At 35.5% G+C, this 12500-nt stretch overlaps 1 protein-coding gene across 4 annotated transcripts in view; it reads left to right on the top strand.

Moving 5' to 3' along the window:
* LOC135203025 (thioester-containing protein 1 allele R1-like) overlaps positions 1-12500 on the top strand; it is a 405497-nt gene that overhangs the window by 309742 nt on the left and 83255 nt on the right. For all 4 annotated transcript variants that reach the window (XM_064232597.1, XM_064232596.1, XM_064232594.1 and 1 more), the window contains exon 7: positions 9077-9207. In XM_064232597.1, coding sequence (XP_064088667.1) covers positions 9077-9207 — 131 coding nt within the window. The remainder of the gene's footprint in view (positions 1-9076; positions 9208-12500) is intronic.

Below are 12500 nucleotides of genomic sequence, written 5' to 3'. Positions count from 1 at the left end.
ATCAAAATAAATGAACAAGTGGAATGAAACGCCATATTTAATGAATAAACTGGAAGGGGTGCACTTCGCAGCAAGCATAAATAATTGCTTGTAATTATTGCAGTGCAACTGTGATGGTTTTTTATTTTTAGTTTTTATTATATATATATATATATATATGATATCTATATATGAATATATATATATATTCTGGAAGTGGACATACGAAAATGGGTCAGTTTTCCTTCGATGACAGTGAGTTCAATTTGAAAAGGTACTCTCACCTGTTCAGTTGTGTTGTGTGTTTTTTCACATCAATTTATTTTGGCAGTTTTCATATGAATGTTCTTTCGTTTAGAGTAATGTTCCTCCTTCTGCTCATAGTAATAATATTAGTATCAATAGCAAGAGGAACTAAATGAAGCCATTGGGATAAAATTGTCATAAAAAGTGCAATTTTGAACTTCATATTTAACGAGACTACAACGCAATCCTGAACTCTACGTTTAATGATAAACTTGACAAGAATGTAGCCGTGAATATCACTTATAATGAGAAACATGACAAGAATGCAGCTGAACTCTATATTTAATGAAGAAACTTTTACAAGGAATGCAGCCCGAATGAATAACATTTAATTGAAACAGCCCCGAATGCTACATTTAGTGAGAAGCATGACAAGAATGCAGCCCTGAACTCTATATTTAATGAGAAACATGACAAAAACTTCACACCTGAACTTCCCATTTAATGAGAATCATTATGGAAATTTAATCCTGAACTTCATATTCAACGAGAAACATGTCAAGAATTGCCAACCTGAACGTCACATTTAAAGAGAAACATGACGAAAAACAATCCTAAACTATAGGTACATTTGATGAGAAACATTACAAGAGTGCAATCTTGACCGCCATGTTTAATGAGAAACTTGACAAAATCTGAACTCATTGAGTGAGCAGCTTGACAAGAAATGCAAACCTAAACTACACATTTGAAAAGAAAATGACAAGAATTGTATATTTAATTAGAAGCGTGATAAAATGCTATCACGAACGCCACATAAAACGAGAAATGTTAAAAAAATCACAGCCCTGAATTCCCCATAAAATGAGAAACATGACAGAAACACGGTCATTGACTCCACAATAATCAAGATAAGAAAGACATAACTGACAGACAGAGGGAGACTGTACGTGCAGCCTACTACTACTAATAATAATAACAATAATAATAATAATAATAATAAGAAGAAGAAGAAGAAGAAAGAAGAATCAAATTAACAACTGCGGAATAGGTTATGACATCTACAGAAAAACAACAACAACAACAACAACGCCACAGTAAAACCTATAATGATCTCAGGCAGTCTTGGACAAAGTCATGGCAGCGTAGTTAACTCCAGGTAAATTTTCGCTTGAAAATTTCCATCCCGTTTTCCCCAACGGCGCTGCATTCTGACCTCAAATAACGTCCCCCCATTGTGACAGCGGCTTTGCCTATTGTATTGTGGGTAATCCCTGTGCTGTTCTGATGGGCGTGAGTCGTCAGAATAGGCTTATTTTTGTCGTCACGCCCAGAGAGGCTGTTTTGAAAAATGCGACGTTTCCTTGAAGAGTTCAATAAAGCGTAAACAGCTTTAAGGAGGTAACTTTGTATTAAGCAGCGCACATAAGAAACGGAAGAGATAAAATGAGCAGGAAGCATCCCAAACTGAAGGAAAAACTGGAATAAAAAGAAAGGAGAAATTTGCAGCAGTGTCAGAAAGAAATTTGAAATCGCGTCTGTCAGAGGTTCGAAACTGAGTGAGAGTACACGGGCCATCTTTAGGAACCTCTTGACCCATCAGCGAGAGCGTATGACATCCGTATTTTACAATAAGCGACTTTATAAGCTTATTTCACAAGGCATGGCCTCGAAATTAACATAAGATCCCTTCTCGTATCCCGGCTTAGGACGGACATAAGTCGGTAAAAACTCGCAGCAGTCCAATGCAGATAAATTACTACAGACCGTCATAGCTCCTCCAAGGACGCATAAAGGTCCTATCTATCCTCAGGGACCGTCTTCGCTATTGATACCGCTCACAAAGGGTCCTGAAGGAATTTTGTCCCCAGCGGTGCTCGGCTGAAAAGGTTGGGGAGCGGGGAGGGTCCCATTTTTCAACAGAGATCCTACAATGAAACGTGGGACTTCATCATGACTAAGGGCGTTGCACATGCATCACAATGCAGGATTTCCAATGTGTCATGGTTGCACCTCGGTTCTCGCCTCTTCCGAAAAGTTTTCTTGCAGTATTTCTTGCGTCATGTTCTTTTGACTCGTTTTTAATTGCTCTCGTTATTTTTTCGTCGATGTTCACTTCATTTCTGTTTACAAACGCAGTGATCTTTTAAGCTTTCCAGAAGGAAAAACTGCCTTTATTTTTAGGTGTAGCGTTCTGCTATATCATAATCTTGTCTGGTTTTAAGTTTTCTAAGGAAAATAAAGACCGTTGTAAGACCTAAAAAGTATTTTTGTAAAACGCTCCAAAGAACACTACTGCCTTGGTGTAAAAAAAAAAAACAAAAAAAAAAAAAAAAAAAAAAAAGCCTATGAACGCCCCAATCATTTTTAGGTCTTGCATTCCGCTATATCACAATCTTGTCTGTTTTTTTTTTTTAAGTTCTCTCTTCAAAAAGTCATAATTTTTCACTCATGCATCCTGTTCTTTCAATTGGTTCGTCAGTTTTAAAAATTTCCAAATAGTTTAGCTTTTCATTCGTGTCATACACTTGTTTTTGAATACATCAGATTATTCAGAAATTTCCCATAACTCTTCGTTCGCACTTCCTGCTGCGTTATCAATACGAAATTGTCATATATGAATCTTCATAGAGTATCTTGATATTTGTAGCTCGTATCATATTTTCTGTTTTATAGATTAAATTAATTTTGTTATTTGAATATTGGGCAAATACATCAGCTTTTTTTCATATCATATTACCGTACTTAATATTTTCCCATAAAAATATCAAGAATGTTCTTCTAGATATTTACCCCAGCCAGAAAAAGGTTCGTATTATTTTTCTTCCATCTTCCTTTCCACTCTCTCCCAACCATTGTTCATAGTGCAACTGCTAAAGGTTCTCCTCCTGTTACACCTTTCAAAACTTTTTACCGTCAGTTTCCGTTTCAGCGCTGAATGACCTTACAGGTCCCAACGTTTGTTTTGTTTTTGTTTGTATGGTGCTTTTACGTTGCATGGAGCCAGTGGTTATTCAGCAACGGTACCAACGGCTTTACGTGACTTCCGAACCACGTCGAGAGTGAACTTCTATCACCAGAAATACACATCTCTCACTCCTCAATGGAATGGCCGAGAATTGAACCCGTGATCACCGAGGTGTGACGCCAAACACCTTTTACCACTACCAACCACGCTTACTGACGCTATTGGTCCCATAACTCAAACCAGCTTTGGCCTTTAGGCCCTTAACTTCTATATTCTATTCTAAAACAAAGTTAGGTTTTTGTATTTCGCTCGTATATGTGTTAGCAGGATTGTATAAAAATTAATAAACAGATTCGTAGGATTTCATTAATTTGGTACAAAGAGTCATGTTCCATGGAACAACTTAGTTCTTTTCGGTAGTGTCCGAGTATTGTTCCATGATCTAAAAATATAGTTTTTTTCCCTTTTATTTTTATTTACTTATATTTCCTGTTTATCTCGATCATACTTACAACTTATTTTATTTATTTTTGATATCATTTCCGAAATTCTTCGTACGTAAGTTCACATATTTTCGATCATGTATGAATAGACTTCATTATTATTATTATTAATATCAATAATGTGTGGGGTCCCGGGTTGCATCCTGCCTTCTTAGGAGTCCATCACTTCTCTAATTATTTGCGCTGTTTCTAGTAGCACACACTTCTGCATGAGTTCTGGAGCTACTTCGGCATCTAGTTTTTTCAGGTTCCTTTTCAGGGATATTGGGATCGGGCCTAGTGTCAATATGGTTATGAGTATAATTTCCACTGGCATATCCCATATCCTTCTTATTTCTATTTTCACGTCTTGATACTTATCAATCTTTTCTCTCTCATCTACTCTGGCGTCCCATGGTATTCCGACATCAATGAGCGATACTTTCTTCTTGATTTTGTCAATCAACGTCATGTCTGGTCTATTTGTACGTATCACCCTATCTGTTCTGATACCATAGTCCCAGAGTATCTTTGCCTGATCGTTTTCTATCACTCCCTCAGGTAGGTGCTCGTACCACCTATTACTGCGAGCTGGCTGGTATTATTATTATTATTATTATTATTATTATTATTATTATTATTATTATTATTATTATTATTATTATTGTTGTTGTTGTTGTTGTGTATGCGGGAAACAGACCTTCTTTCAAACATGTTTTATTAAAAATAATGGCAGAATTCACAGAATTGATTTTATATAAAATTCTTTCTGAAGAATTATGGGAAATTTCTAAATAATCTGATGTATTAAAAAAAAGCCTAATACACGAATGAAAAGCTAAACTATTAGGAAACGTCTTTAGGAAGAGCATGGATAAATGGTACCTACAGGAACCCCGCCCAGACCCCCAGCAGAAAATTAATTTTTTCTACAAGGGAACCTTCCATCGGCGATATAAAGAAGACGAGCGAGCCCTATGGGAAATAATCAAGAATTGCGTTTCCCCGACCGACAACAACAAACAGATCAACTTGATCATATTTTATAGAAGTAAGAAAGCATGCAGCCTTATTATGAAGAATAAACCCGCACCGTCGCAGGATCCCTTGAAGGGGACGAACGTCATCTACAGATACACGTGCCCAATCCGAGGATGCCTCGGAACTTACATTGAGGTGGACGAAACATGTAGACGCCTATAGAAAACCCAGAAAAGAAGGAAAAACAAGGAATACTGCATAGACCCCTGACGACTACGGCCTGTTCCCGACCTAGCGACACACCTGTATACCTGTTGACGACCCCAGCCTGTCCCTAAGAACCAGTTTGCCTTTGATAACACCAGCCCGAAATTCCGTTGACGACCTACAGCACGATGAATTTTGGACAGCTGCTTTATAATACCAGCGTGCCAGAAAGACAAATCATCAGGAGAATTGAAAGAATTTTATATAAAATCAAGTCTGTGAATTCTGCCATTATTTTTAATCAAACATATTATTATTATTATTATTATTATTATTATTATTATTATTATTATTATTATTATTATTAATAATTATTATTATTATTTATTATTATAGGATTTATCTGAATAAAGTTTAATTTCGACATGTCAGAAGTTATGTTATTGGAAGGCTGATGGGAAAGGTACTCCAGTGACCATATCTAGCCCAGGCCCGAGGAAGATAATGAATAGATGGAGGATGGAAAACATGTGAGAGAGAGAAAGAGAGAGAGAGCAGTTGATAGAAATAGAAATTTCACTAATATCTACTGCAACTTAGAGAACAATAAATGTCATCAATAGCCAATGCGGTTTTGAAGAAAAAGACAGAGACAGAGAGAAGTCAGCAATAGATTAATGCTTCAATTAGCCTATATAGTATTAGAGAGAGAGAGAGAGAGAGAGAGAGAGGAGGATGAGAGATGAGAGAGAAGCCTGCAGATCAGATATATATTAATGCCTCCATTAGCCTAATAGTATTAGAGAGAGAGAGAGAGAGAGAGAGAGAGAGAGAGAGAGAGAGGAGAGATTAACGCCTCCATTATTCCTATATAATGAGAGAGAGAGAGAGAGAGAGAAAGCCAGCAGATCAGATATATTAATGCCTCCATTAGCCTAAATAGTATTAGAGAGAGAGAGAGAGAAGCCAGCAAAATAAAAAATAACCCAAATAATGAGATAAGTATTACCCACTTTGAACTTGGCAACTCTGGCCTTCAGCCAACCGCACAATCAAAATACTGCCAACCTTAAACTTCATTTCAACTTCCGGCTCGTAAGAGTTGTGAGGAAACCGCCTTTTCAAAAGGTCCGTTTGTGGATGATTCCTCATCCTCTTCTTTTTATCTGTTCAAGGAATTGTGGGAATCTTCGGAACAACCCTTGGGGTAATGGCTTTCGTGGGGAAGAGAGAGGAATATCTTCCATTTTATATGTGATGGGGAATTGACAGAGTTAAGAATTATGTTATTGTATATATTAACATTGTATTTGATAATGCATTTATCATCAGTTTCTTCAAAAGATTGATATTTTAAATTCATTATATTGCATCCAAACCCTTATCCTCAAAATCAGGCCTGTATGATAATAATAATAATAATAATAATAATAATAATAATAATAATAATAATAATAATAATAATAATAATAATAATAATTTCTTTTTTCATACAACCTTTTTTCTCGATATTATAGTAATAATAATAATAATATGAAATTCCTCCTTTATACAAAAAAATAAAAGCATGATAAAAACACAGTCCCGAGCTCGTTGCTAATGAGAAACGAGAAACATAACAAAAACGTGATTATGGTTCCACTCTAAATGAGAAACCTGACAAAAACCATCTTGCCTCCACATCAGACGAGAAACATGACGAAAACGCCCTCCCGAACACATTAGGTAAGAAGCATTACAAAAACGTAATCCTGAAATCCCCGTTGGAATGAACAAGATCTTTATGCAGTAGCAAAAAGGAAGGTTATGTTAAAGGAGATGATCATTAATAACATGATAACGAGGATAAGATTAATCACGACAATTATATGACTATTTCCGTTTGGAATCATCGGTGGGAATGCAATATTGAATGTGCTTCCATCCCGGTAATTGCCGGTAATTTATTCAGGTCTAAAACCCACGTTGCATTGATATCGTATTATTATTCAGTCTGTGGTTTTCAGGAAATTATTGTTCGTAGATATAATTATATATTGTTTTTTTTCAACACTAAGAGTTTATTCTAATAGGGGATGAGCGCCTCGGTGGCGTGGTTGGTATGGTCTTTGCCTGCCACCTCGGTGGCTGCGAGTTCGATTCTCGGGCATTCCATTGAGGGGCTCAGAGATGTGTATTTCTGGTGATAGAAGTTCACTCTCGACGTGGTTCAGAAGTCACGTAAAGTCCTTGGTCCCATTGCTGAATAACTACTGGTTCCATGCAACGTAAAAACACCATATAAACAACCAGTAACAGGGGATGGTTTCAGTATATATGTATATGTATATATTATATATTATCATAATCTGCGTGCCAGGTATTAAGTTTACTATGAGAAAATTAATAAAAAATTTGACTCTTCTCAAAAATATTCCTTGAGCGAACACACCTATGCGGACTAAGGGAGCATGCAAGCTATGAACAGAAAAAGAGTGTGAACCTTCATAGAAAACATTAAAATTACCTTTCAAAGGATTGAATGTAAGCCTAATTTGTCCACTAAAACAATATAATTTCTATAATGTCATAAGAAGATGAAATTTACAGGATCTCTGTCTGGCTCTGTGACACTCGTGGCGTTAACACTCATATTTACAACACCAAAACAAAGGTTCCTTTTTTGGGATTTAGCTAATGGCCGGTAGCTCAGTCTGACGAGATGATGACAGGCTTTGAATCTTGTCTGACATGTCGTTAAAACGAAATTAAAAATGTTTTCCATCTTCGCTTCGTTGTTGTGGAACAAAAGGAAAGAGGCGAAGTCAAAAATATTCTCATGGCTTTCTAAACGGTGAAAACAAGAAGGGGGTCAGTTGTACTGGATTCTGACATGAGGTATTTAACCCTAGTTCTTTCGTTTTTCCCCTATCTAAATTCTCCCCTCTACACAAGGTTTCCTTACGTTGCTTCCTCAGTTTTCTTTGTTATTTTTTTAAGTTTTTGAGTTTGGTCGAGTAAAAATGGATGTATATTATATATACATATATAATGTGTATATAATTATATATATATATATATATATATATATATATATATACTATATATATAGGATATAGATTATATATATATATATATATATATATATATATATATGTATATATATATATATATATATATATATATATTATATATATATAGTATATATTATATATATATATATATATATATATAGTATATATAGCGGTTGAGGGCGTGGAAGACTCACAGGTAGGACGTGGATCTCAATATAGCACTGGCTGTCACGTTAGCAGTGCCAGGCTTGTAGTTGGTCTCATCATCTGGACTACAGAGACCTTGGCACGCGCTGCCCAGCGCAAGCAATTGGCACTGGCAGTGAGGTGGTGTCCTATTTAGGATCTCTGGGAGGGAGATTCAGCATTGGCTCTAGCACTGGCACTGAGGCGAGGGCCAGTCACTAAGAGTGGTGGGCGGTTTGTCCCCATGTCCAAACAAGATGGAGTAGGGCACTGCCCAGTGCGCTGAGGTGGTACTGGCAGTGAGGCTGGAGTGCGTCCGGGTATTTTCTACATCTGACGGAGGCAGTTGGCAGCTATATATCCTACAATAGTGAGGATGGGTCTATTCCAGCTCTAATAAGTCTATCTGGAAACGATAGTTCTATGTGTTTATGTATGAGAGGTAATAGACTTTTATCCTTCTCGTGGTCAGGTCGGAAACGTGACTTTGTTGCGATTATGGGACCTGGGTTCGTTTCCTGCCACCAGACATCATAATTTCTGCATATATCTTGTACTTGGATCTTAAGGCTTTGTAGTGAAAAGCGAATCCAGAAAAGCGTGTAGAATTCGTAAAGTTAAGATGGCATTGTGGCTATTATAAATACACACACACACACACACACACATTATATATATATTATATAATATATATATATATATATATAATACCAATAAGTTTTTGCTTTACAATTCAATATCTTTCAATTAGGCAGGTTTTATTCATAAATTTTATTCTATTTTATTTCACTTTTGGTAGCTCTATCTATCTTTCTTTCTAGCATATTAATCTAATAATATATAATAATAATAATAATAATAATAATAATAATAATAATAATAATAATAATAATAATGTGATATAAAAGATAAGCAAAATGATGCCGATAAACTCTACGGACTTAACTCTCCCTCTTCGTTCCCCGGCCCTACAGGTGTGGTGGAATTGAAGTACCAATTACCGGAATTACCTGAGGGCGGCTGGTGGAAGGTTCGCATTAGGGCTGGATCACAGGTGGAGGAGAAGAAGTTCTTCGTCTATAAAATCTACGAGCCGTTATACGAGGTGAGGAATTCATTTCTCTCTCTCTCTCTCTCTCTCTCTCTCTCTCTCTCTCTCTCTCTCTCTCTCTCTCGCAAAAGCAGTTAAGCTGATATGAATGACTAAAGGCTTAAGAGGCTTAGAAATATAGAAATATTTGCTTTTACAAGCCGCAGATTTTAAATTCATTCTCTCTCTCTCTCTCTCTCTCTCTCTCTCTCTCTCTCTCTCTCTCTCTCTCTCACTTTACCCAGGGTGGTTTCATCATTGTTCTCTCTCTCTCTCTCTCTCCTCTCTCTCTCTCTCTCTCTCTCTCGGAAGCTTCCATAATTATTTTCTCTAACACTATATGCCATGAAAACCAACCACATTTATTATTCTCTCTCTCTCTCTCTCTCTCTCTCTCTCTCTCTCTCTCTCTCTCTTCTTCATCTCCTTCCCCTCTCTTGTTCCTGTCCCCTCCTAATCAGTAAACTTCTTGATTAACCCTTCTTCTTTTTTCCCCTCCTCCCTTATTCGGGATTTGCCTTTTTCCCCTCTCCTTTGATTATTTCCTTCATGTATTCTTTCTCTCTCTGTCTCTCTCTCTGTCTCTCTCTCTCTCTCTCTCTCTCTCGTATACCATGGATGTTTTCATTATTTTCTCCCTCATTATACTTTGGATATTTTCTTAATTATTCTCTCTATCTCATTATAATCTGGATATTTTCTTAATTATCCCCTTCTCTCTCTCTCTCTCTCTCTCTCTCTCTCTCTCTCTCTCTCTCTCTCTCTCTCTCTCTAAAACCTTGCTTTCACGTCAACAGATTTTCCAGGCTTCTGAAACACTCCATAAGATTCTATGCTATCTGTTTGCAAGCGAAAACCGACCTTGAAGCACTCGGTTTCATGGTCGAAAATCGCTCGCTGTATAAAAGAAGCCGTAAGAGAAATGCGTCATTCTTATCACAAAGACATTTGAAAGGAAAAATAAAATGAAAAAATAAAAGAAAAAGAAAAATCTGTACAACGCAGCGATGTTTGGGCAGATTGTGCTCCCAAAGGTGATTGACTGATGGTTGCATGTTGCAAGAGATTGGTCTTGCGAAGGAATACAATTTTCATATCAGAATCAGTAAAGATGATGATGATGATGATAGAAATGAAATGACTTACATTATGTAATGATATTAATGATGTGTGATTATTTCTTGTATTTTCTTGGAATGAAAAGAGTTATTATGTATATGTTTTTAAATTTTTGCTATATTATTGCTTTCACAGTAGTTCTTGTATTTCCTGGTCTTCTAAATTCTTACGCAATTATTAGTAATAATTTGTTTCCGGTTTGATAATTATTGCTGGGCCTTAGTATCTTGTTTCATTGATAACTAATCTTGACTATTCTCATCGTCAAGGCAATTTGAAATATTCAGAATTATTGATAATCGATAATTGGCCTTTAACTGCATTATCTTAACTCTGTAGTAATTACTGATAATTAGTACTTGATCCATTATCGTAATTCTTGAACTCTTCCTAGAAACGAGTCCTTGTCATTACTGTGTGAATTCTAAGACAATAACAGATAATTCTTCATTGTCCATATTATCTCGATTCTGAGACAGTTATTGATACATAATCTTTGAATTATCATTCCGATTATTGGTCAGTCAATCTGCGATGTTCGGTTGAAAGCTGTTCATTTATTGTAACATAATAAAAAAAGCCGTCTGCTTATCGTGAATTGCGAATCTTTTACACCGAAAAAGATATATAATCGATAAGAAAAATTATTCCCAAATCTATATATAGATATATATATATATATATATATATATATATATATATATATACATATATATATATATATGTATATATAAATTAATATACTATATATACAAATAAATACACACACACATATATATATATATATATATATATTATATATATTACGAAATAAAATAATATTAATGTCTGGAACGCGTCAGTTTCGTAGACCATCTTTCCCCTCGCACCAGGTGTAAGAGAGGGACGCGGAGAGGGGAAAATTCTCTCTGTGGTCCTAAATTCTTTATACTGAAAATAGTTTCATTCCTAAAGACAGAGCTCCTCTCTTTTGTCTGTTTGTTTGTCTCGGCGTGTGTGCTTATCTGGTCGGTTCATCAGTGAATTACTGAGGTTGTGTTTGCTTGCTCTTGCGTGGGCGGGCTCACACGCACGTATATATATATATATACTATATATATATATATATATATATATATAATATATATATATAATAAATAAAAAATATGTGTTTGTGTGTGTGTGTGTGTGTGTATGTAGGTATGTATGTAAATGTAGATTCTCTCTTCTCTCTCTCTCTCTCTCTCTCTCTCTCTCTCTCTATATATATATATATATATATATATATATATATATATATAATAGTATATAGATAGTGTGTGTGTGTGTGTGTTTGTGTGTTGGGGGGGCTGGGCCTTCGTTATCAAGACCTGCGATGTTATACGCAAGTATCGGTTTGGTATACTTCCCATCCTCGTTGGAGTATCATCGATTGCAATGATAATTCTAAGTTTCGTCAGTATCTTCTTTCTGATGTAAGGGTTGAGTCGTTGAAACACAGAGTACAAAAAATAAGATATTTCATTCTTCATAAACTTACATCGTGAAGTGATAATAGAGAAATTATGATAGGTCCTTCCAATGAGGAGTGCTAAATGAGTCTGATATACAATTCGTTACAAGATCATAGGTGAGGGGCAAACCACTAGCTCAACATACGAACATACACACAGATGACATATGGAGACAAAAGTCACTTAACACGGTCTGTGGGTTATAGGTCAACATGGTTTCTCAAGCGAAAGCATTGTTGACGATTTACACAACAATAGATTTGATGACTACAGGTGCCTACTAATTAGGATGCTGATACAACACGTTAAGGCTTAGTCAACTTTACATCATCACTGCCTATCACACTCCTGCAAGTTCTATATGACCCCTTGGGTCATTGGTTTAATGAACATTATAGTTTTTAATTTTTATATATGGAATGTCACATACATTCCTCATATATATATAAATAAATATATATATATATATATATATATATATATATATATATGTTACACATACATATATACTTACTTTGGCATACTTATCATATATATATAGTATATATATATATATATATATGTATGTATATACTTACACATACATATATACTTACTTTGCATACATATAAACACATAATATATATAGATATGTGTGTAGTGTGTGTGTGTGCGCGTGTGTACGTATGTGTATGTTATATTCATCTCATTCCAACA

Source organism: Macrobrachium nipponense, chromosome 33, assembly GCF_015104395.2.
Source record: "Macrobrachium nipponense isolate FS-2020 chromosome 33, ASM1510439v2, whole genome shotgun sequence".
NCBI lineage: Eukaryota > Metazoa > Arthropoda > Malacostraca > Decapoda > Palaemonidae > Macrobrachium > Macrobrachium nipponense.
The sequence above is the reverse complement of the archived record's forward strand: the minus strand, read 5'-3'. Positions and strand labels throughout refer to the sequence as shown.